This window comes from Gorilla gorilla, chromosome X (assembly GCF_029281585.2).
Source record: "Gorilla gorilla gorilla isolate KB3781 chromosome X, NHGRI_mGorGor1-v2.1_pri, whole genome shotgun sequence".
Lineage (NCBI taxonomy): Eukaryota > Metazoa > Chordata > Mammalia > Primates > Hominidae > Gorilla > Gorilla gorilla.
Window position 1 is genome coordinate 146,977,769 of NC_073247.2, and position 26,072 is coordinate 147,003,840.

Sequence of the window (26,072 nt, forward strand, 5' to 3'; positions counted from 1 at the left end):
AGAATATTTGGAGTAATCAAAATTTACAAGAGCAGTTGCTGTGGGTTGAATTTTGCCCTGAAAGAGATATGCTCAGGTTCTGAGCTCCAGTACCTGTGAATGTGACTTTATTTTGAATAGGGTCTTTGCAAAAAAAAAAAAAAAAAAAAAAAAAAATCAAGTTAAGATGAGGTCCTACAGGATTGGGATTAGTCATATGCCCTTAATCCAGTGAGTGGTGTCCTTATAAGAAGAGGTGTATTGGACACACAGACAGATGGAGAAGAGCACCATGACATGAAGGAGGAAGAGATTGGAGTGATGCATCTACAACCAAAGGAAGCCAACCGATGACTACTGGCAACCTACGGAATCTTGGAATAAACTCTCCCTCAGAGCTTGCCAGAAAGAACCAACCTCACGGAAACCTTCATTTCAGACTCATAGCCTGCAGAACTGCAGAAGAATAAATTTCTGTTGTTTAAAGCCACGCAGTCGTAGTAATGTGTTGTGGCCTCCCTAGGAAATTAACACAGTTGTGTTACATTTTGAGACATAGATAGCCCTCAACCGATCCTGTTAACCAGATGATAATCTTCAGCAATGCTCTTACCTGTTCTCACAGTAGGAGAGGAAAGACAAACAGGTTTCATCCACAGTGCCCATGGATTGCATCAGAATCATCCAAACTGTTCTCCTTGCTTCCTGCTCTGACCTCTTCCAGCCTGTTCACAACCAAGCACCTGGAGTGAACCCTGGAGGCTCCAAATCCTTCAGGGACTTTACGTGTCATGGACAATAAAAGCCAAAGGACTTCCAGTGCCCCACTATCCCACATGCAGCCTGAACCTCTATTATCTCTCTTACTTCCCACTCTTCTAGCTATTCACTGCCTCTGCTCTAATCACTGCTTTTCTTTGAATACATCACGCACAGTCTTGCTGTATGGTCTTTGCACAAACTGTGCCCTCCGTCTGAACGGCTCCCCCAAAAATAGCTGCCTGGCTAACTCCAACATCTTTCTCAACTATTGCTTTCCAATGAGGGCTACTCTGACCATGCTATTGTAAAGTGCAATCCAATACCCCATGCCCAGCACTGTGGATCTCCCTTGTCCTGCTATATTTTTCCATGGCATTTATTGCCTTCTAACATACCATATATTTTATTATGTGATGTTTAGTGTCACCCTTTTGTCATCCTGTGAAAAATCTACCCTCACAGGGTGAAGATTCTTGACTCTTTCATTCATTAACAAATTTTAGGAACACAGAACAGTGTCTGGTTCACAGTTAGTGCCCTACAAGTTTTGCTGAATGAATGAATAAGGGTAATGTGTGTATCAGAGTAATGTAAGCATAACCAGGTAAGCGATGAGTGCATGGTAGCAATGATCATAAAAGGATTCTATTATAAATTATCACTGGACTAAAAATGGGAGTCCTAGTACACAAGACACGTACTTGCTATCACTAAAACATTGCCTACCCACATGATGCCCTCTCTCCACAAAATTGATCCCTGGTGAGGAGTAACTATTGACCGCCCACTGAATGGTGACTCCTTATGCTAAGCACCACGAATACAAGGGCAGGAGCAGGATTTTTGGTTGCACAGCCGGTGTTTCAGGCACCCATCCTCCCAGGGAACCCAAGAGAAGAACCCTGTATCTCCTTAGTAAATGCAGAACCCAAGCTCCCAAGCCATTTTCCCCTGGCCATCCTAATGGCTCCCTCAGCCTTGATGGGAGAAGCCATGATGTTCCCACCCATCGCCTTTTAGTAGCCACAGCAACCTGCCCGCCCACCCACTGCACGCCCATTGGTTGGACAGTGGTAGAGGCGGGCCCTGACGAGCGCATGCTCAGAGGGAGAAGTCAGAGGAGAACCTGGGAGCTCCTTTGGAGGCTGCGGTGTCCCTGACTCTCCTGAGTGGGGCTCACTAACAGGTGGGTCCCATACCACAGTGTCTGAGGAGAAGCAGGAGGTGAGTCCCTGAGGAGACGCCGTGACCTGAGGGCTTCCCTTACTGAGGAGGCCTCGTGCTTCATCTGCCACAAGCGGTGCCCAGGCCGGTGGTGACAACTGGGACGATGCTCAGGCTTCTGAGACTTGCTTTGGCCTTCTACGGGAGGACGGCCGACCCTGCAGAGCGACAGGACCCACAGCAGCAGGGCCTCCCACAAGGTATTCCTCTGTGTGTCCCCTTGTCCCCCACCCCAGAAGCCTCCCAATAGGGGTTCTCCTCACCCCGGGAATGAAGCTGTGGTAACTCGGGTGGGTACTGCACGTGACGGTGGCTCCATCTTGTGCGTGCATGGGGAGGCAACCCAAGTCCTCAACAATTCCCTGAGAACCAACCCCCAAACTCTCCTGTCCATCTAAAGCGGGAAGGTGTTGACAGAGAAGACCTTGAGGTCTGTACCGCCTGTGCTTTTCCCCCACGTGGTCGCGCAGCACATGCCTATTTATATTTCCAGTAGGCGAGAAACTCCCTAATTTGCGAGTTAATTTAGGCTTGTATCCCAAACGGGAATGTAATTTGAAGCCAAGTTGATGCCTCATACTTATCTGATCCCAAAGGAAGGCAGAGAACCCCTGCCGGCGACTGCTGAGGTTTGATCCCTAAGTATTGCTGATCAGCTAGGCTTGTGCAGAATAAAAAAAAAGAAGAAGAAGAAGGAGAAATAAAGAAAACCATTCAGATGCCGTTTTGGGCTAGCCTTCAATCTCCAGATATCTTTTAGTACTTTGTCTGCTGAGATGGTTAAGTATCTATAGAAGGTGCTACTCATCATGTTGGTGATAATGATGAAGGAATATAATAGGAGCAGAAGCTTAAAGACTCTTATATGTAGAAATGCTAACAGGTAACATTTACACACTCTTGTGCAAGGCACTCAGAGCTCTCGACAGTTGATGTGCATGTGTCAGTTAATATTCATAAGCTGGGCGCGGTGGCTCACACCTGTAATCCCAGCTCTTTGGGAGTTCCAGGTAGGTGGATCACTTGAGGCCAGGAGCTGGAGACCAGCCTGGGCAACATGGCAAAACCCCGTCTCTATTAACAATTCAAAAATTAGCTGTGTGTGACGGTACACACCTGTAGTCCCAGCTACTGGGGAGGCTGAGACATGAGAACCGCCTGAACCCAGGAGGCAGAGGTTGCCGCTAGCCCAGATTGCGCCACTACACTCCAGCCCCGGCGACAGAGCCAGACTCTGCTCAAAAAATTAGAAAATAATTAAAAATTTAAATTTTTAAATTTTAATAAATTTTTAAAAATATTTTAAAAACCTACAACAACGCTATTAGGCGAAATTGTGATTGTTGTGGATTGACAGATGAAAACAAGGTCAGACGTTATAAAACTTCTCTGCCCAGGGTTATGCAGATGGTGAGTGTAAGACTTACTTGTAGTAGGTGTTTGCATTTGAGGTTAATAATGTGACCTTGTTTCTTTATCTTGTAGGTGACACCCAGTTGACAACTGTGCAGGGAGTTGTCACAAGTTTCTGTGGTGATTATGGCATGATTGATGAGTCGATCTACTTCAGTAGTGATGTTGTGACTGGCAACGTGCCTCTAAAAGTTGGACAAAAAGTTAATGTGGTTGTGGAAGAAGATAAACCACTTCATGGATTGAGAGCAATCAAGGTGAGATGTACATGAGTTTGGGAATTGTGTCTTATCCCAGTGGGCTTTCTTTCTCCATCTTTCTTTTCTTGAATTAATCCAACATCTCTACTGTGATCCGTAGAGTGGATGTAGACTGCAATTTGAAGCCCCCCTCCTCTGAAGCTGTAGCTTCTTCTGTTGTAATATTTGTAGTAATTTGTGCTGTGAAACATAAAAGCTTACTTATCTATTATTCTAGTCTTTAAACAATATGAGTAACAATAATAATTATTGAACTCTTTATAATCTTACAACTTCCCTTATCAGGTAAAAAAACATTTTCTGTAGTGTGCATTCATAACAGTGGAATTTCTATGTCAAGCCATGTGCATTGTAAATATTTTAAAAAGAGCTTCATGGAATTATAATTCACCAACCACAAAACTCTCTTAAGGGTACAATTCAATAACATTTGCAGATTTACGGAGTCCTGGCAACATCACCTGAGTCCAGATATTTGCCCATTCAGTGGCTATTATGAAATTATTCTTTAGCTCTATTGTACTAATTGATTCTTTCAGCAATAGGAGGTGAGACTGCCCATCTGCCCATATAGGCAAGGACAACAATACTATCGATCTGAAATCTTTGCACATATGAGAAAGGAAAAGCAGTCTCATCATTCATTTGGAATTATTAAGGGTCTTCATGAGATTACAGTAAGTTTTCTTTCTTAGACCTACTGATACAATAGGGATATTTACGGCTATCTCTATGGTAGGAAAATTAGATTTGTAATAGGAAAGTTTGTGTATGAAGCCCTTGTAGTATTTCGTCTGATACCATCTTTTTCCTTTGCTTTATGTCTTTCATTCTTTTACAGCATTATTGAGATATAAGTCACGTGACTATACAATTCGCCCACTTAGAGGGAACAATCTAGTGGTTTTTAATTTGTTCCCAGAGTTATGCAATCATCACCACAATCAACTTTAGAACATTTTCATTACTCAAAAGGAAACTCTTCGTGCTCCCCCAACAGTCCCCTCCCCCAACAACATCCAGCTCCAGGAAATCACTTATCCACTTTCTGTTTGTATATATTCTGGACAGTTAAAAAAGGTTCCTTCTATACAACTGTAATTATATGTTCTTTCACCAACATCTTCTCATTCCTCCGTCCACCCTAACAACACAAGCGTCTGGTAACCACCATTCTACTCTACACTGCTATGAGATCAACTTTTTTATCTTCTGCATGTGAATGTGACCGTGCAGTATTTGTCTTTGTGTGACTGGCTTATCTCACTTACATATCATTCTCCAGGTTCATCCATGTTATTTCAAACGACAATATTCTGTTCTGTTTTATGGCTGAATAGCATTCCCTTGTGTATTTATACCACATTTCCTTTATACACTCATCCGTAGATGGACACTTAGATTGCGTTCGTTTCATGGCTATTGTGAATAGGGCTGCAACAAACATGGAAGTGCTGATATCTCTTTGACACACTGATGACACTCTCTTTGGATACATGCTCAGTAGTGGGATTCATGGATAGTGTGATAGTTCCATTGTTAAAATATTGGGGAATGTCCATACTGTTTTCCATGGTGGATGTAACAATTTACATCCCACCAACCATGCATAAAGGTTCCAATTTCTCCACATCCTTGCCAACACTTGTTATATCTTGTCTTTTTAATGTTAGCCATTCTAACATGCGTGACTCAGTATCTCTGTGGTTCCGATATGCATTACCCTGATGATTAGAGAAGGTGAGTGTTTTTTCACATGCCTGTTAGCCATTTGTATGTCTCCTTTTGAGAAATGTCTATTCAGGTCTTTTGCTCATTTTTAATAGGATTATTTGTTTTCTTGCTATTGTGTTGTTGGAGTTACATTTTGGAAACTGACCCCTTACTAGATACATAGATTGTCAATGTTTTCTCCTATTGCATAGATTGTCTCTCCACTCTTTGATTGTTTCCTCTGTGGTGCAGAAGCTTTTTAGTTCAATGTAATCCCATTTGTGTATTTTTCCTTTTGTTGCCTTTGCTTTTGAGGTCCTGTTTTTAAAATATCGTTGCCCAGAACAATGTCATGGAGCTTTCCCCCTATGTCTCCTTCTAGTAGTTTCACAGCTTTGGGTCTTCATTTTAAAGCTTTAAATCATTTTGAGTTGATTTATATACACACTGAGAGATAAGGGTGGAAATTCATTTTTCTCAAATGAATATCCAGTTATTTTCAACATCATTTATTGAAGAGACTGTACTTTCTCAACATTGTGTGTTCTCAGGCCTTTTGTCAAAAATTAGTTGACTGTAAATGCACAGATTTAATTCCAGGCTCTGTATTCTGCTCCATTGGTTGATGTGTCCGTTTTTATACTGGTACTATGCTGTTATGCTTACTATAGCTTTGTCATATGTTTTGACATCAAGCAGTGTGATGCCTCCAGCTTTGTTCCTTGTATTCCAGACTGCTTCAGCTGTCTGGAATCTTTCATGGTTCCATACAAATTTTAGGAGTATTTCTTCTATTTCCAAGAAGAATGTCATTGGTATTTTCATAGCAGTTGCATTGAATCTATAGATTGCTTTAGGTTATGGACATTTTAACAATATTTATTCTTCCTGTTCATGAACACATGATATATTTCCATTCATTCCTGCCTCCTTCAATTTGCTTCGTCAATGGTTTATAGTTTTCAGTGTTGCAATCCTTCACCTTCTTGGTTAAATTTATTCCTATTTTAATTTTTTTGAAGGTGTTGTAAATGGGATTGTTTCTTGATATCTTTTCCAGATAGTTCCCTATTGGTGTATAGAGATACTACTGATTCTTGTATGTTGGTTGTGTCTCATGCCACTTTCCTGAATTTGTTTATTAGACCTAGTAGCTGTTCGGTGGTGTCTTCAGGGTTATTTATATGTAAGAGCTTCCCGTCTGCAAACAGGGCCAATCTAAATTCTTCCTTTTGAATTTAGATGCCTTTTGTTTCTTCTTGCCTAATTTCTCTGGTTAGCACTTCCAGAACTATGTGCGATAGAAAGGGCAAAAGTGGGCATTTCTGTCCTGTTCCAGGTCTTAGAGGAAAAGCCTGCAACACTTCCCCATTCAGTATGATGTTATCTGTGGGTTTATCATATATGACCTTTATTGTGTTGAGGTGCACTCCTCTTATACCTAATTTGTGGAGTTTTTAGTCATGAAGAAGTGTGGAATTCGATCAAATGCTTTTCCTGCTGAAATTGGAATGATCCTATGGCTTTTTTCCTTCATTCTTTTCATGTGATATAGCACATTTATTGATTTGTGTATGTTGAAACTTCCCTGCATCCCAGGGATGAATCCCTCTAGAACATGGTGAATGATTTTTTAATGTGCTGTGGAATTTGCTTTACTAATACTTTGTTAAAGATTTTGCAACTGTGTTGATCAGGAATTTTGGCATGTAGTTTTTTTTGGTTTTCTCTTCTTTCTGTTTCCTCATCTGGGTTTTCTACCAGGGTAATGCGTTGTGACAGAATGAGTTCGGAAGTGTTCCTCTCTTGTCCGTTTTTTTTTTTTTGGAATAGGTTTAAAAGTATAGCTATTAATTATTCTTCTTTATATATAAATTTGGTAGTATTAGGAAGGGAAGTCATTCTGTCTTAGACTCTTCACTGATGGGGGATTTTTTATTACTGAATCACTTTCCTTACTCATTAATGGTCTGCTCAGATTTTCCATTTCTTCACCATTACATCTCGGTAGGTTGTATGTGTCCAGGAATGTAGCCATTTCTTCTAGCTTGTCATATTTGTAGGCAGATGATTGTTCATAATCTTCCTTATGATACGTTTTGTTTTGGTGATGTCATTTGTGCTGTGTCCTTTTTCATCTTTGATTTTAGTTATTTGAATCTTCTCCCTTTTTTCCTTAGTCTAGCTAAAGTTTTGTTGATTTGCTTTACCTCTTCAAGAAACCAAGTCATTGTTTCATTGATATTTGTATTGTTCTTCTCATTTCTATTTCATTTATTTCTGCTCTGACCTTTATGATTTCTGTCCTAATTTTGCATTGCATTTTTTTCTTGTTTTTCTAGTTCCCCAAGGCGCAGTGTGAGGTTGTTTATTTAAGATGTATCTTTTCTTTTGAGGTAGGTTTTATTGATGTAAACTTCACTTTTAGAATTGCTTTTGCTGTATTTCATAGGTTTTCGTATGTTGTGCCTTCATTTTGCTTCAACTCAAGAAATGTTTACACTTTGCTTCTAATTTCTTCATTGACCCATTGGTTATTTAGGAGCATGTTGTTTAATTTCCATCCACTTCTAAAGTTTCCAAAGTTCCTACTTTTATTGATTTCTAATACTTTACCGTTGTGGTTAGAGAACTGATTTGATGTTATTTCAAATTCCTTTAATTTGCTAGTACCTGTTTTATGGCCTGCCCCATAATCTATCCTCGAGAATGTTCCACATGCAGTTGGAAAGAATATGTGTTTTGGAGTATTTGGATGGAATGTTCTGTAAATGACTGTCAGGTCCATTTGGTCCGGAGTGCAGATAAATCCCACTTTTTGTGGGGTCAGTGTTCTGTCGGGACAATCTGTTCATTGCTGCAAGTTGGGTGTTGAAGTCCCCTACTATTACTGCATTGCACTCTATCTCACCATTTAGACCTTAATATCTGCTTCATATATTTAGGTGCTGCTATGTTGGGTGCATATTTTTGGAAATCATTATATCCTCTTGATGAATTGACCCCTTCATCATTATATAATGATCTTGGTCTCTTTTTACAGTTTGTGATTTAAACTCTATTTTATTTGAAATCAGTTTAGCAGCTCCTGCTCTCTTTTGGTTTCCCTTTACATGGAAGAATATCTTTTTTCATGTCTTCACTTTCAGTTTACGAATGTCCTTTAAGGAGAAGTGGGTCTCTCATAGGTTTGTTTTTGTTGTTGCTTTTTAAATGTATTCAGCTACTCTGTGCATTTTAATTGGGGGATGTCATCCATTCCTATCAAGGTAATTATTGATAGGTAAGGATTTATTGTTGTCATTTAGATAATTTTTTTCTATCTATTTTGTAGGTAATTTCTTCCTTTCTTTCTCTTTTACTATTTTCATTGATGGATAAGAGATTTTTCTCTATTAGTATGTTTTGTGGTTTTGTTTGTATTTGTTTTAGTGTGTCTATTACAGGATGTTTTTCTTTGTGGATAGCATGAGGCTTACGGAAACATAATCACGGCAGTTTATTTTACTGATAACATAACGTTGATCACAAAATACAAACACTCTACTATTTAACTCCACCCTGGGATTTTGAGTTTTCTATTTCACACTTTACAATTTTTTATATTTTGTATCCCTTAACAAATTATTGTACTTATTTTATTTTTACTAGTTCAATTCTTTAACCTTTACATGAAAGACATAAGTGATCTGGAAACCACCATTACCTTATTAGAGTATTCTGAATTTGTGTAGTTACCTTTACTGGTGAGTTTTATACCTTCAGATGTTTTTGCATTACTCATTAGCGTCCCTTACGTCAGTTGGAAGAACTCTCCCTAGCATTTCTTGTAAGACAGTTGTGGTGGTGAGGAAATTTCTCAGCTGTGATTTCTCTGTAAAAGTCTTTATCTCCCCTTCACTGCTGGGTACATTATTCTTGGTTAGAGATTTTTTTCCTTGTGTTCCTAAAGTATACTATACTACTCTCTCCTGGCCTATTATGCTTCTGCTGAGAAGTCTTCTGGTAGGCATATTGGAACTGCCTTATATGTGATTTGCTTCTTTCCTCTTACTGCTCTCAGGATTCTTTCTTTATTTTTCATCTTTGACAGTTTGATTTTAATATGTCATGGGGTTATCTTATTTGGATTGTATCTGAATGCAGAACTTTGGTCTTCCAGTACCCAGACGTTTGTAACTTTCTCTGGGTTTGGATGGCTCTCCATTATTATTTTTTAAATAATCTTTCTACCTCTTTTTCACTCCTCTGTCTTGAATGTGAATGACTCATACTATTGCTCTTCTGATATTGTCCCAGAAATCTAGTTTCTTTTCATTCTGTGTCCTTCCTTTTAATTTTGTCTCCTCTGACTGTATATTTTCAATGAACCTGTCTCCAAGTTTACAGATTCTTTCTTTTGCTCGATCAATTCTTCTTTGGATGTTCTCTATTGTGTACTTCCTTCACTGTATTTTTCAACTTCTGGATTTGCTTGGTTTTTAACAATTCCCTCAATCTTTCTTGCAAATTACTCTGATAAATCCTGAATCATTTCTCTGTAATTGTTTTCAAGGTTCACAGAGCATGTGGAAAATAGATATTTTGAATTATTTGTTAAACAACTCATATATTCCTGTCTCTCTAGGGTCAATTACTGGCACCTTGTTTTGTCAGTTTGGTGATGTCATGTTTTCCTTATTGTGTTTGATCTTTGTGGTAATGTGTTTACATCTGCATATTGAAGAAGTAGGTATCCATTTCAGTCTTTGCAGTCTAGCTTTTAGGGGACATCCTTTAGCAGTAAGCCTGTCCAGAAACTCTATATAGGTCTCTTTTGGTCCTTATGCTAGTGAACACTACAGCTATTGAGGCACTAGAGAGACGCCTATTCACAGGGACACAACGGCAGATGCTAGGATGGCTGGGATTCCCTTAGCTATTGAGGCTGGTCCCTTGTGAGACTGGAATCCAAGCCTCCATTCACTCAGAACTCCCTGTCGCTGTAGATTATTCTGAGCACAAGGCCACTGGAATCACTAGGGAGAGATGTGGGCCAGATATTGAGTTTGTTTTGCTGTGGCTGTGGCTTCCTGTCTGTTGCCAGGGTGGGTCTAGAGACTCTGTCCACAAGTACCATCTCAGAGTCAGGGGCCATGGGCATCTGTCAAGTGGTGGCCTGATATTGGGTTCCTAGGCAATGTCCTATGCTTGCTACTGTCTCTCTCCTCTGGGTGGATGGTATCTCTACTTATGCTTTGCTGTTGAAGGTCGGGGAAGGGGTGATGTGGATAATGTAAAACTGTCCTTACTACCCTCTTCAGTGCATGTTTTCTTATTTTCATGCTATAACCGGGTACCATGGTCTCTCACCTGGTTTCTTTATGTCAAGTGACGATATTTTCATACAAGGATAGTTTTTCACATTGATGTTTCTGCAGGAGGACAATCACTGGAGAGTCCCATTTCTCCATCTTGCTCCCCTCTTCCTCTATCTGTTTCATTTTTACATACTATAAATATGTCCATCTTGTCCATGTGGCTTCTGGGTTCAGGAAGTATCCTTAGGCTAATTCTAAGACATAATTTACACAAGTATTCACTTAGCTTTTCTTCTGAAAGTCATTCATTTATTTATATCTAAACATACAGCCAGCCTGGGTTTGCTTTTCATGTGCAGAACTGAGAGAAGGATCCACATCTTGTTTCACTACTGGCTACTCAGTTGTCCCTCAACATTAATTGTATAATCCACATTGCCCCTTTTTATTGAAATGCCACTTGTGTCATACAACACATTATCGTAAACATTTGAATCTATTTGTACCGGCTGTTGTGTTGGTCGTCTTTGCAAGGCATAAGAAACAGAGTTGGGAGCCATGAGACATGGGCAAAGCTTTAGTCTGCATATGTTTGTGAGTTGGCGTGGAGTCAAGGAACAGAGAGGTCCGAGGGTGCTGTGGATCATCCACTGGGATACTGACAGAAGTGGTGATAGATATGTGGATGGGAGACTAATGCCTCATTCTTTCATGACAGTAAGTGAGGGGAAAATAAACATCAGATTGGTATTGACAGCTGGAAAGACACCAGTTATGAAATGAGAATAGCAGCAAACTAGGCTATTTTTAAAACCATGAAAAATTATTTACAACTCAGTGGCTCAAGTTTCCATCAGAAGTCTCTGCTCAGCAAATTCCAACCCTAGGAGTTTATCCTATAATTAAGTCAGGCAAGTAGTCCAAATGCTATGACACAAGTGAAATGTCTAATTATGTGAAATTGGGTTAGTAAATTACGGCACATCCATTAATTGGGATTCCCTATGACTCTTTCCGTCCTCTCTTGTTATTTAAAAACTTTTGTGTTCATTTAATGTGATACTTTAACACTGAATACCATGCTAATTTGCTTTTAAAACAGGCATTTACACATGTATATATATTTGTGCACAGACGAAAACATCAGGATGAGTGTTACTGCCAAAAATGTAGTCCCTGGTGATCTCTTGGTAATGAATTATGGATTATGGGGTAACTGCTTTTTGCTGTCTGCTTATCTGTTTTCTTTCCTACTTTTAGTATAACGAGCTTACATTATTTTTGTAAGTTTTAAGGATTATAAAATAAGGACTATTACACTTCCAACAAGGGAAAAGGTTTGTATGCCTCTCTATTGTAGATAAAGTAAAGCCCTAATTTGACTTGGTTTTTCGAACCTCCCCCAGTTGAGGTTATTGCTCCAACTTTATCTCATGCTTCTGTCTCCTAGGCCTGGATCTCGGATGTTAGGGTTTTGCTCCCTAGGATCCTAACTTCTGTTGTTTTTTCTCTCTGCCTCCCTGGTCCTTTACCCCATCTTCTTTCCCAACCCAGCACAAATCTGACTTCCCCTAAACAATGCTTCTATTTTCTCCCTGTCTGAAATGTTCTCCCTCTAGATAATTCACAGAAACCATCTTTGAACTAGTTTTATATCCTTCATCGCACCTGCTTATGACTATATACCTTTCCACTTTACCGTCATTTCACTGTGAATTTCTGCAGGCGAAGGACGGTATTATTTTAATCTTGGAATCTAATGGTACAAGGACATTAAACTTGGGTATGCAATTAATGTTTTGGGATACATTTCACAATTCTTGAAGCACGTACATGACTTTTACTGTCATCTCAAGTCAATGGTCCATTTACCAAGTGAACTATATTCTCCAGTGTTTAGGATGGTTGTTGAAAATATTTTTGAATACAAGTGTTTTAATCATGTAAGTTCCATGTTTAAATTTGTATTGTTTTTGAAGTAACTCTTTCCTAAATCTTACAGGTGGATGTTGTGCCTCACCATCTTTATGGTGCTGGACCCTCAGACTCAGGAACCAGAGTTTTAATTGGATGTGTTACTTCTATAAATGAAGATAATATTTATATTAGTAACAGCATTTATTTTTCCATAGCCATTGTTTCTGAAGGTATGATTTACATTTTGAAATATATGATGTAATTCTTAATTTTTTGAGAGGATTTTAGTCCTGGAACAACTTTTACAGTGTACTTGGCTTCAGTCAATGGCTCTTCAATGTTAGAGGTAGACTGTTCCAATCAAAATTAAGTACAGTATAGGGGCAAATAGACAGTATTATAAATTGTGTGCTGTTGGTTATTGTGTGTTCATTTGTTCAATGCCCTCAGTAATGCCTGGATATACTATTCATTCATATGAGAATTTAATTTCTAATCAAGAAAACAACCCTACAAGTGCATAGAGACACTATTTTTAATACCCTTCAAAGACTATACTTGCAGGCATCATTTCTGTAGTTGGTTACTAGAGAAGTTTCTGTGACAAGGTAGACTACCAAATTTTAAAGGAATACACTTCAAATGCTTCAAATTTAGGATTGGAGATAGCGCCTTGTGTTTGTCTGTTTGTGGGTGGGTGTGTTGTTGAATTCTCTTTGTAATCGGCAGATATATTCTAATATTTAGCTTCTACCCAACGATATTTTTTTGTCTGTTTTGTCTACTGCAGCTGTCGTATAGCTTGGGTATAAATGGAGAGATTAGCTCCGCTTCCCCAGGCAGCTTGCTAGTTTGTTTTCTTGGGTGCAAAAGCAGGATTCTGACCTGAATTTTGTTTGACGATGTTGACTCTGTCTGCTTTGTTGAGAAGAGACTATGAGGGGAAGGGTGGAGTCAGGAAATCAGTCAGGAAAACGTTGTAATATTCCTGGTGAGAGGTGATGGAGATGTGAATGAAAATGGAGAAGTGGAAAACCTGAGGATTGCGTTGACTCTGGATATATTTTGAAGTGAGAGAAGAACCCAGGAGATAATGGATTAGATTTTTGTTGTGGAGGGAAAATGAGTCTAAGGTACCTCCAAAGTTTTTGGTATGAGCAGTTGTGAGAGTGGAGTTGCCAGTTTGTGATGTAGACGACTGAGGCAAACAAAAGTTGGTGAATATGGAGAATACCAACAACTCAGCTTTACACACGTTAGATTGGTGTAAGCATATGGATAATTGACCCTGAGGTTGGTTAGAGCTGGAGGCATATACATTTTGGAGCTATAAGCATATAGATATATGTCAAATCCACACAAAAGAAATGTATGTAAATTATCAGAGAGAGAGAGAGAGAGAAGAGGTCTAACACAGTGTCTTATGTCATTCTACAGTGTTGGGTCCTAAGGTGAAGAAATGTTTAACTTTGTTGATATCACTAGTTTTCATTGTGGCAATTTACTGTCTCAGTTGCAGTTGGGATTTCCACTTGCTCCAGATTCTTTCACGTAACTTTGTTATCCTGTGACTCACTTTTAACTTATTGCAAACTTCTGTTTGAAACTCAATGGTCTTAACTGTAACCTGTAAGGCACATACTTAAGAGTTCATTAGTCGAACACAACACCAGGGGAAATTGATTCATTCTGTAAGTAACAACATTTCCTAGCGGTACTGCTACCACTACTACCAATCAACAGTTATTTGGTGGTTGCTACGCGCCAGCGATGATTCTGTGCGTATCGCACGTATCAACTAATTCTCAAGGCAGCTGTGTACCATGAAGGCTACTTACTGTGCTTCTCATTTTATAGATGAAGAAAACGAGGCACAGACAGATTAACCACCTTGGCTAAGGTTGCCAACTGAGTGAGTGGCAGTGTCAAGATTCGAAGCCACATAGCCAGGTTCAAACTTGTGCTCTTACCTATATGTTTGACTGCCTCTCACTAAGGAGTTGTGAACACGAACAGTTGTTTAGTAAATCCTGTGCTGCTCCCTCAGACTGGCTGTGATGCATGCTTCACACTTTCCTCCATTTAAATTTGTTAAATCAGTAGAGGAGAATCAATGCCTAAGGATTATAAACTTCTTTTTGGACTTAGAGATTTGTAGTGTCTGTTTAAATATGCACAAAATGGACTTTAGATTTAGCAGAACTGACTTTAAAGTAGTACACTATCAAATAACATGTGAAATTAAAAGTCACCTAGTTAAGAGATCATGACACTCACATTTCTCCATGGCTGTTTTAGATTTTGTGCCTTGTAAGGGTGACTTGTTAGAAGTTGAATATTCCACTGAGCCAGGCATCTCAAACATCAAGGCAACTTCTGTGAAGCCCAACCGTTGTATTCATATGGAAGAGGTAATTTCTTTCCTGTTACTCCCGTCAGCAGTTTCTGCTAACTCTTCCTTTGGTGATAATTTACATGACCAGGTTTCTGTTGGGTGTAATGGGAATTCCAGAAAATATGAAGAAATACATTCTTTGCCAACAAAGGAGCCACTTTTCTTATTAAAAAGGCAGAATTTTCCAAAGGAAATAATTAGAAAATTATATAGAACAAGCACATGATTAAGTTCTAAATTGTGCATTTTACTCGATACCCAAATGTTATTAGAATCTTCCAAGGACAGGAGGAAGAAAAACAATCTTTGTGCCAGAAAACAGTAGGGAAACAATGAACGGAGTGTGTTGTGGGACTTGAGCTGACCAGTAGATGCTAAGAATGATTTGGTTATTAAAGCCTGAATATGCACAGGCAATTCAAGGCAACAGAGGGTAATGGACATATTTTGGTAATATTTAGAGCAGGATTTCTCATCAGAGACCCAGGCCTCATTCCCAGAGAGTCTGATTTAATTGGTCTGAGGTGGAGCGTGGACATGGGTATTCCTACAAAGCACCCCTGGTGTTAGCAACGGGCCAACCAGGTTGGAAATCAATGATTTGCATCGAAGTGACCTGCACTCATGCAGGACCCAGGGTGAGGAGGTGCAAAGCTGGTTACAGTGATTATTGGGCTTTTCCATAATCATTTCCATTATTTATACTCACAGGTCTGCATTACTAGCGTACATGGAAGAAGTGGGGTGATAAAGAATACTATCTTTTTCACCTTGGATTCTGTGAAACTTCCTGATGGATACATACCTCAAGTAGATGATATCGTCAGTGTGGTCATGGTGGAGAGCATTCAGTTCTGCTTTATTTGGAGAGCGATTTCTATCACCCCAGTGCATAAATCGTAATGACAAAGCATTTTTATTCTGTTTATCTTTCCTTTTATGAGCAGTAAAGGGGCTGGTTTAACTTAAAAGGTTAGCTTAGTAAGCCTAAATAGTATTTTGTATATGACTTTTCTGGCAAATCTAATTGAGATACTGGCCAGTCCAACTGGACCAGGAACCCAGCTTAGGGAAATAACTTATTAATTAAAAAGCATGCTAAATTAGCTTGCTAGTCACTGGAGGAAAGGAGTTCTTAATTAAAATGAACACTGCCATTAAATTTGAATTCCATATTTCCCATTAGCAGCAGCGGATTCCAGGATGACGGAGGCCTGGGACGGCCCAAAAGGGAACGTCGGAGCCAAAGCATTTAACTGAAAAGGCATCAGGGACAGCATCTTAAAGGCATGACTTAAAGTTACAATTTGACTTCAGTTTTGAGCCCCGTTATGCTGCCTGTACAACTTGTATTGTTCCATAGCCTCTTTCATCTTCTGTCACCCACATAACTTGCGGTGTTTATTGTTTTACTTGTTCCTTCTTCCCCATGCTAGAATGTAAACTCCACAATGGCAGGATGCCTTTTAATCTGTTTTTTTTTCTTTTTTCTTTCTTTTTTTTTTTCTGTTGTCATTAAAGCATCACCAAGCACTTAGAAGAGTGCCTGGCAGACTCAATGAGCAGATACAATGTTATTAAGTTCAATCACTGAATGACTGGGCCAGCAATGATACTTACCTGTGGTTCATTCATCACTGGTTCCTTAGGAGTAAAATTGTTGAGCAATGCACTAAGACCTCTCTGTTGATTTTTAAACAACACCAACAACCATAGAAAGTCGACTCTGCTGTACATGAGCCTCTGTGAGCCACTTTGTTGCAGGGGTGCAGCTCATGTGAAGTCACGAAGAAACGTACAAACACAGAGCCCCTTGAGGGAAGGACAAGCTGCTTACCCACTGGGAAAGGTTATACTAAAATCCCACAAGTAAACTCCAGGAAACTTCATGCTTTCTTCTAATAGAATATTTAACCAGGTAGCTGTGACCTAGGGGAAGGGATATATTCAGACCTTTGGGCATAGCTTGAGTGTCGTTGTAAACTTACCCTGAGTCCTGTGATTCATAATTCCACCATTACCACCGGTCCTTGAATAAACAGAGTTGTGTTTTGACTTTCCACTACAGATCCAGTGAGACCTCTCAGTTATCCAGGGATTTGTTTCCCGCTTGATAGAAACAGTGAAGGTCTTGTAAAGTTCCCATTTTCATTCACTGGTTCACTCCACAAAATCCTACTGATTCTCTTTGATGTGCCAGGCACTGTTGAGGCTCTAGAGTTATATCCTTAACCAAAAGGACAAAATTCCAGGCCCTAATGGAATTGTGTTCTTTCAATGCCCCAACCCCACCCACCCCCCCCCCCGGCGCCCCCACCGTCCTCGGCTTCCTGACCCATGCAGCAGTAGCTCCTATGATTGAAAGCGGCAAGTGGGAGCGGTGGCAACACCAGGTCCCTGTGAATGTCGTCATTCAAAAGCAGCCCCACACCCTGTGGAATTACAGAGCAGTCCACGTTGGACTTGAGAGATGCAAGGGTCATGACTTTCACTACCTCCCCATTTAATTCTGCAGTTTGTTTGATGTGGAAGAATGTTCTTTGGGAGTTATAATGTATTATGATAAGCCCAATCAGCTGATGATTCAGTCACAGCCACTGTTTCACAAACTTCCTCACCGGGCTGAAGAACATCTGGGAGGCAGCAGTTCAGCTGGGCAGGGGGGCAGGGATTGGATACACTTCCTCTATCTTCTTTCAAATAGCAAAGCCCAGAACCGCTTTGCTTTCATAAGGCAGACCAAGAGGCAGTTCATTTGGAATATTTTGCCTCAGGGATGTGTTATGCCAAGGCTCTTTCCCACAATTGATAATGAATGGTCCTTGATCATCTCACCCCCATCACACCTGTGTCCCTAAATGGATGACCTCATGGCACAAGGACGGAAGGACTCAGGGACTAGGAAATAGTAGACTGTGTCAGAAACGTGCTTTCCCCACGTACAAAAGAATTGGCTTGAAAATACAGGGGCCTGTCACCACGAGTTTCTGGGGCTCCAGTGTTCTGCCACGGAGCTTCCAACTGGCCCCACGCCGTGAAGGCGTTGCAGATGTGCTGATATCAGATGCTTCTCAGCTCATTTAGTGATACATGCAATGAAGAACATGAAATAAGATAATGATCTTTAGCCGGGTTTGGCAAACTATGGCCCTTCTGCCAATCCTGGCCTGATGCCTGCAATGATTCTAAAACATAAAGTTATACTTAGGTACCCGGAGCCTAATCATGGCCCAATAGATTGAACCTAGTGTTCTCGCTGTCATGATTATGCATACTGTTAATCAAAGGGGCACCTTGAAGTCTCTTATTGTGATCATGGCTTCATCCTCTAACCACTTGTAGCTTTCAGAGGTTCTGGTTTGTCATTTCACTCCTCTTGTGAGATGCATAAATCTTTAACTGTACATCTGCCAAAGGGATATACTCTGTGAATGTAAACAACCCCTCTTTGTTATATGCTTAGTGTGTAGTTCTCTGTTTTGTCAAAATTTCAAATTCTACTTAATCAGCCCTATTTAGAAGGATCCCTGTTCCCTTGGTGTTGGAGAATACGATGTTTTGAATTGAAGCTCTTATTTCTATTGGCAAACTTGAGGTTGCAAGTACACCTCCAGTACCCAGCCCAGGAATACAGAGTTTATTCCATGTTTTCCTCTCTTTCCACCTTTCCATGTGTATTGTTTCCTTCTCAGCTTTGGAGAACCCTACCTTCCATTATCCTTTGTGTATGTACTTCTTTGCACAATCCTACCGTATATGCTCTCCTACTGTGGACAGCCTTCCATCTGTTCTCTAACTCCCTCTTCTCATGCACCCTGGCTTGCAGGAGGCCTCCTTGGAACCATTTTTTGGCAGGCTCCATGCCTGCCTTCCTAAACTTGGGTGCCCTGCTCTACAGGGATGGGAGGGCTAGGGAAAAAGGCTCTCTGTTGCCTTTGGAACTCCTCACAGAACTGGCTTTTAGTCACCATTTCATTGTAATAGTCACCTAGGACAGCCTGGGTTAAATGCTTTGTGAGTTTCTTTCCAGAGCTGCTGGCCTGGCCAGAAGAGTGAAGTCTTGGGGTTGGTTAAGGGCTATCAGTCTAAACATCCATAACTGAGGACTCAGATCAGTTAGCACTCTTGTTGGTCTCATAAGGGGGAGGAAAAGAGTTCACCCTGCTGGGGCAACGTCATCCTACAGTGGTTTCACTTTGTAAGAGCATTGCCCCAGTCAACCCTAAATGAGGTGAATTAGAAACTTCATTCCCCAAATCCTCTGCATAGTTGAAGGCCTACTGTATATACAAAGGGTGAAAAGCATAACCTTATTGTTGAAGTTCCATTGAAAGAAAACAAAAGGTGGCCAGGTGCATGGCTCACACCTGTAATCCCAGCATTTTGGGAGACCGAGTTGGGTGGATCAGCTGAGGTCAAGAGTTTGAGACCAGCCTGACCAACATGGTGAAACCTTGTCTCTACTAAAAATGCCAAAAAATTTAGGGGGTCGTGGTGGCACGCGCCTGTAGTCCCACCTACTTGAGGTGGCTGAGGCAGGAGAATCCTTTGAACCCAGGAGCCCGAGGTTGCAGTGAGCCAAGATCGTGCCACTGCACTGCAGCCTGGGCGACATAGGGAGACCCCATCTCGAAAAAAAAAAAAGATAAAAAAGAAAAGGAAAGGAAACAAAAGGAAAGGTACAAGCTATTTTGACAGCATAAAGAACATACTTCACAGTGGTTAGGAGGACTGAACATCTGTGTTCCCCAAAAATTCCTTTGTTGAAGCCGTAATCCCCAATGTGATCATATACGGAGGAGGGGCATTTGGGAAGCTATTAGGCTTAGATGGGGTCATGAGACTAGAGCCCCATAATGGGATTTGTATCCTTAGAAGAAGAGGAAAAGAAGCCAGCATTTGCTTCCACTCCTCCATAGGAGGAAACAGCCAGAAGTTGACAATCTTCGATCCAGAAAGAGGGCCCTTGCCCCGAACCAAATCAGTCAGCACCTTATTCTTGGACCTGCCAGCCTCCAGAACTGTGCAATATAAATTTCCGTGGTATCGTGTTATAGCAGACCAAGCTAAGACAACAGAGAGCTAACATTGACATTCTGTAACAAATAAAAGCAATCCATACACTCATTGTGTTTTCAAAAACAAAGATATGGATTGGGAAAACTCCCATCACATGAGGATCCCAAAATTCCCATGGATGGGAATTGTCCCCATCCATTAAATCATAATGAATAATACATGTATTGATACATGTCATCTAAACCTTGTCACTCTATTCTTATAGAAATGTTTGTCTAAACACTAGTCCAGTGTTTATTTACACTTATTTCCAGTGTAGCTTTTGTAATGGAAGGAGTAACATTTTACTCCATGGTGCAACTCATGTACACAAGGGAGGCTGAGTCACTGACATGCAAGAGAACCCAGCTTATTGGCCTATAATCGTTATAAGTTTCTGCTGTGGTCACACTCCTGGGGACAGGTTGCAAAGCCAGGAAAAAGTTGAGTTGAGCCGGGATCTAGTGTCTTCAAAACTACAGCTCTTACATTTACAGCCAGCTGCAACATAATTCTGAATGAGGCCCAATACTGTTTAGGTAGATGCACAAAGCAAAGCAAAGTAGTCAGATTTGGTGTGAATTGCCTTAAAACCAGTTCCTTTCTCAGGTTGCTGGAATGGTTCAGGATGTTACCCTTTTCTGATTCAACTAATTGCTGTGGGTATTTATTGAGAACCTACCATGTGCCCAGCACTGTTCTAGATGCTGAAGGCCCAGCAGATGGAAAAAGCAACCACGAACAAAAGCTCTGCAGTCATGAAGCTGACATACAAGTGGGAAGAGATAGACAATAAATACTCTGATAAGCATATGAATAAGTAAGAATTTCCGTCTAGCAGTTAGTGACAGAAAGAAATGTAAGCAGGTGATTCCGATAAGAGGTTTTTGATGGCAGTGACCACGAACAGATGGTTTTCAATATTTTCAGTCGGAGTCAGTTTCCCTGATTTGAGAGTGAAACATGCAGGTCATTAGAAGCCAAGAAGGCGAATCACATGGTTATATCTTTGCTGGAATCTGGCACTGAATGATTGCTTCATGGATACTTGTGAAGGTGTGCATTTTGTTCATGGGAGACAGTTAAAACGTGCGAAGGTTTAATGGGGTGCATGGCATCCTTGTTCAGAATTGCCGTTAATCTACTTTGTGTCCAGCCCTTGTATATGCCAAGCACTGGGCTAAGGGCCTTGGGACACACACGTCGTTTAATGTTCACAAAGAATCCTATGAAAGAAGTCCCAGTAGCATCGTGTCCATTCAACAACCAAGCCAGGGACACAAACAGGAAAGAGGGGGCGCACAGGTGCTCTGTGGCCCAGTGGAATTCATCCCCTGGCATTCAGGCCCAGCAGCCATTTCTTATCTGATGTGTTCCGGGCCTCTGGAGGCACCTCCTACCACAAAGATCATTCACAATGTTTCCAGCAGGGTGGTATAGAAGAGCCCCTTCTTTGTTCTGCAGTATTCTCTCAGCAGGGACCTGTCTTCCTGGTGCTGGAATCTACCTGTAGCTTCTCTGCCAACAGAGTTTGAACCCTGCAGAGGAGGCTGAGTCTGACTTAGTGAAGTTTGCCAGAGAAGGCTATTTCTTACCTCTTTCTAAGGCTATTTCTTAGCACCAATCTCTTGCTGCAGCATCCGTTATTAGCTCTATTTGTGCCAGCAGGGACACATGGAAGGGTTTTGGGCATGTTTTCATATGTCTGAGTGGCTGCTGTCTCTTCGGTTCTTTCTGCTTTCTTCTGTGCCATGATGGAAACTAAAACATTTGACCCAGTGATTTTTTTTTCAATCATTCTTTAGAGGTGGTGAGACTACAGGTATGTTTTCAAAGGATTGATAGTTTTTGCTGATGGATGGCATGGAGTGTGTAAAGAAAATGGAGAAAACTAAGGGTTATGGCAGGGATATGATGTTAACTCACTGTGTGAACTGAGCTGACATCGTCTGAGACGGAGAAGTTTTAAGGAGGTGCAGGGGTTGAAGGAAGCTCAGGGCACGTGAAATTTTGGACACCTTATCCTTGAGATGTGTATGGGACAACCACGTGTGTGACTCAGTATATATATGGGATTGGGAGTTACCTGCCTTTAGATGCCATGGGGCTGGCGTGTGGATAGAGAAGCCATTCAGGGCCTGGGCCCTGGAGCAGTCTCGTGGGATCCTGATAGGAGGAAGATCTCGCAAAAGAAGCCGAGAAGAAGCCTTTCTAGGAGAGGGTGGTCACACAGAAGACCAAAGAACTTATTTCAAGAAATGGGGAGTCCTCAACTACGTCAAACACTAAGAGGTTGAGTGATGAGAGCTTAGCATATTGACCACTGGATTTGGTGACCTGGAGGTTTCCTGCCATCTTAAGAGCAAATTAGGGGCATGATGTCGGTAAAAGCCTAATGCCAGAGGAATAAGGAGGGAATGGGAGCTCAGGAAGTGAGCAGAGGTGATTCTCGAAATAGCATTTGCTGTGGGGGACAGGATGCAGAGGAATGGGACTGAAGGGGAAATGAGGCCAAGGAAGCTTATTTATCTATGTACATTTTTAAAGATGGGAGTTACTTGTCTGTGACGTTTTTAAGATGGGTGATTCTTGTGTATGTTTGTATGTTATTCCATTAGAAGCAAAGATTCAAAAAGAATGGTTGTTGATGCAGGACGAAGAGAGACAATAGCAACAGAAGCGACATCCTCAGAGAAAATGTGTCAAGAGAATGGTTCCATGTGCTCAGTGGAGGGTCAGCCCTGGGAAGGGGCTGATATGTCCTTTCACTGTTACAAGAGAGAAGGAGGAGAAAGCCAGGCTGGGTGTCAGGAGGTTCGCAGAGGAGCTCCTGTCTCACGGCCTTTGTTTTCTTTTTTAAAAAAAATTCTTATTATTTTTTGAATTGGAGTCTCGCTCTGTTCCCCAGGCTGGAGTGCAATGGCGTGATCTCGGCTCACTGCAACCTCTGCCTCCTGGGTTCTAGCGATTCTCCTGTCTCAGCCTCCTGAGTAGCTAGGATTACAGGCACACACCGTGCCCAGCTAAATTTTTGTATTTTTAGTGGAGACGGGGTTTCACCATGTTGGTCAGACTGGTCTCCAACTCCTGACCTCAGGTGATCCACCTGTCTCAGCCTCCCAAAGTGCTGGGATTACAGGCATGAGCCACGGTGCCCGGCTATGGCCTTTGTTTTCTCAGAGAAATAAGAGGAAATGTCTGCTTATCTGTGTGTCCTAATTTTTCATTGACAATCATAGAATATTGGAGTAATCAAAATGTACAAGAGCAGTTGTCGTGGGTTCAGTTTCGCCCCTAAAGAGATATGCTCAAGTTCTAAATCCCAATACCTGTGAATGTGACTTTATTTGGAAATAGGGTCTTTGCAAAAAAATAAAATAAAAAACGAAAAAGTCAAATTAAGATGAGGTCCCACAGCATTAGGATTGGTCATACACCACTAATCTAGTGAGTGGTGGCATTATAAGAAGAGGGATATTGGACACACAGACACACAGATAAGAGCACCATCAGATGAAGGAGGAAGTGCTTGGAGTGATGCATCTACAACCCAAAAAAAGCCACCAATGACTACTGGTAACCTCCAGAAACTTGTAATAGACTCTCCATCAGAGCTCACCAGAAGGAACCAACCTCACTGACAACTTGATTTCAGACTGGTAGCCTGCAGAACTGCCACAGAATAAATTTCTGTTGTCTTAAGCTGCCCAGTTGTGGTAATGTGTTTTGGCCTCCCTAGGAAATTAACACAGCTGTGTTACATTTAGAAGCGTAGATAACCTCAGATTGTGGAAAATCATACTTCCTGGGGGTAATACAGTAGGATTATTGGGTAGTATTGAGTGGCCCCTGTGAAATGTGTGTCCCTATTTTGGTATGGGTCTATATAGCTGCATTTGTTGTTATAATTTATGCAGCAGAGTTCTGTTACTTGGGTGCAGGTGGAGAATAGTTGGATAGCTGGGCCTTACTAGACTCCAGTTTTGCCAGCGGAGAATGACAAAGTGAATGAAGTTTGACAGGTGATGGTGTTTGCAAAGGAGATGAAACAGAGGAGGGAGGGTTGGGGATGAGAAATGAAACTTGAGGGGAAGCCTGAGGTTTGACTGTGAGGACGAGTGGAGTCGGAGAGCAGAGGGGCTGGGGTGTCTTATGGGTCATCCACTAGGAGAGTGACACAAGTAGTGGTATAGAGAGACACAAGACCTTGGTGCACAAGACCTCAGTGAAAGCAAATACAGGGGAAATACCATGACATTGGTATGGACGGTTGTAAAGACACCAATTGTGAAGTGGTATGGGCTATGAACTAGGCTATTCAAATGAGAAACATGAAAAGTGATTTAAAACTCAATGGATTGAATCTTCATCAGAAACCTTTGAACAGGAAATTCCACTCCTAAGAGTTTATGCTGGAAACATAAATGAAGCAGGAGAATTTATTTCTGTGTGTATGTGTGTGTAAGATAATAAATATACACGTTAAAATGTACATACATGCATATACACACACACATACATACATGCGTATTATGTGTCTTCATTATCAACCTATAATCAGTTGTATTCCATGTAAGCCACCTCCTCTTTTTAAGAAATATCATGAGATGTTTCAGGTCTGTACATATGAAGATGTACATATAGCCTACTTGGCCAGCCCCACTGACCCTGATACCCTGCACAGTTTGCACAGATAGGCCGCAATGACCACTGCTCAGTCATAGTGTGACCTCCTGAAACATGTGTCTGCCTGCTTTAAGCCCACCAATTAAAACTCCCCACGGGAAACCCGTTTGGATAACCCCTGGGACGCGCATAAGGTTGTTGGCCCACGGGTCCCTTTCTCTCTCCCTGCCTGGGCTCCCTGCCACACATGTGTGCCCTCCAGGTGTGCCATGTACCCTCCAGGATCGGCAAGTGATAAAATGCCTATTTCCATCTGTGTCTCTTCTAATCATTGGAGGGGTGCTCTTTACCTTAAATATCCTATATTAAAACAGGTATTCAGTCCCACAGGGGAAGAAATCTCTCCAGGGGATTCAGGCTGGGATGCAAGCAACCATAGCAGGCAGTAAGGGGCAGTGCATGAGGGTGTTTGTGCAGCATATCAAGACATGTTATGTAGATCACGACAAGCCGCAAGAGGAGGTTCTTGCCAATGTACAGTGGTGTTCTAGAGAGAGACCATGCTCCCTTCTCCTTTTCATTAACTTCACTTGGATTGACGCCAGAAAGTAAACATCTGTACTTCTCCGTAGTCCAGAAAAGACTGGTCTTGGAACTTGAGTTTGGAGGTGAGCACAGAATCGTTGGGAACATCTCACCATGATGTCATGTCACCAATTGCCACCCACAACTGTATATTCCCGAATCTGGGCAAAGCGACACATTTTCAGACAACCCCATCAAGTGGATCTTGTGCAAATGGGACCTGAAGGCACAAGCAGGAATGACGAGTAATTTGCTCACACCTCTCCCCTTCTTATGCTTTATTCAAAACTATGTCTTCACAGGGAGTTATACCTGATCTTTAGTACTTTTGATACACAGAAGCTGAAAGAATAGTTGGCACCAAGTAAGGACCAGATTCTGTGTTGGAGTTATTTGAATAGGCAAGACTCTCAAAACGTGTCCAGAGAATAAACACACACACACAAACACACACACACACACACGTGTAATTTTGGTAATCTCCCCTATGTTCCTATGCATTGGCATTTGCCCTCTCAGCCCATTGTGCTTACTATGATATCCCAAAATAAGGAAGACTGACTGCCATCCTAGCTGGCCTCCTAATGTTGTGGATTTGGGTCGGTGTTCTGAGCTCCCCTCACCTCTTCTTATTTGTATGCAGACCTGCTGTACTCTTTCTGATCCACTTGGCCAAGAACAGCAGTGGGCTGTGTCTAGTGAATTGCTATGACTTTCTCAGTCTCCCCATCAGTCAGACACAGCCTGTCCTACAGAATTCTGGAAAGGTCTGTTGTAGACTCCATTCTAGTATCAACTTGGGGACTACAAGTTTTTCTGTTAGAGTGCTGAGCCAACACA

At 41.3% G+C, this 26,072-nt stretch overlaps 1 protein-coding gene across 1 annotated transcript; it reads left to right on the top strand.

Moving 5' to 3' along the window:
* The first annotated feature begins 1,844 nt into the window (after positions 1 to 1,844).
* On the top strand, positions 1,845 to 16,639 carry LOC101142901 (cancer/testis antigen 55). The gene is made up of 6 exons (XM_031005976.3): positions 1,845 to 2,165; positions 3,451 to 3,635; positions 12,654 to 12,798; positions 14,867 to 14,979; positions 15,675 to 15,862; positions 16,150 to 16,639. The coding sequence occupies exons 1-6, from the start codon at positions 2,072 to 2,074 to the stop codon at positions 16,217 to 16,219; spliced, it is 795 nt and encodes a 264-aa protein (XP_030861836.2). The 5' UTR covers positions 1,845 to 2,071; the 3' UTR covers positions 16,220 to 16,639.
* Positions 16,640 to 26,072: the final 9,433 nt, after the last annotated feature.

What these genes read in the sequence shown, in the direction of transcription:
- LOC101142901 (XM_031005976.3), top strand. Translation starts at nt 2,072, where the DNA reads ATGCTCAGGCTTCTGAGACTTGCTTTGGCCTTCTACGGGAGGACGGCC. An exon ending in GCAGCAGGGCCTCCCACAAG is followed by an intron (nt 2,166 to 3,450) that starts GTATTCCTCTGT and finishes TTTATCTTGTAG; the next exon opens with GTGACACCCAGTTGACAACT. An exon ending in ATCACCCCAGTGCATAAATC is followed by an intron (nt 15,863 to 16,149) that starts GTAATGACAAAG and finishes ATTTCCCATTAG; the next exon opens with CAGCAGCGGATTCCAGGATG.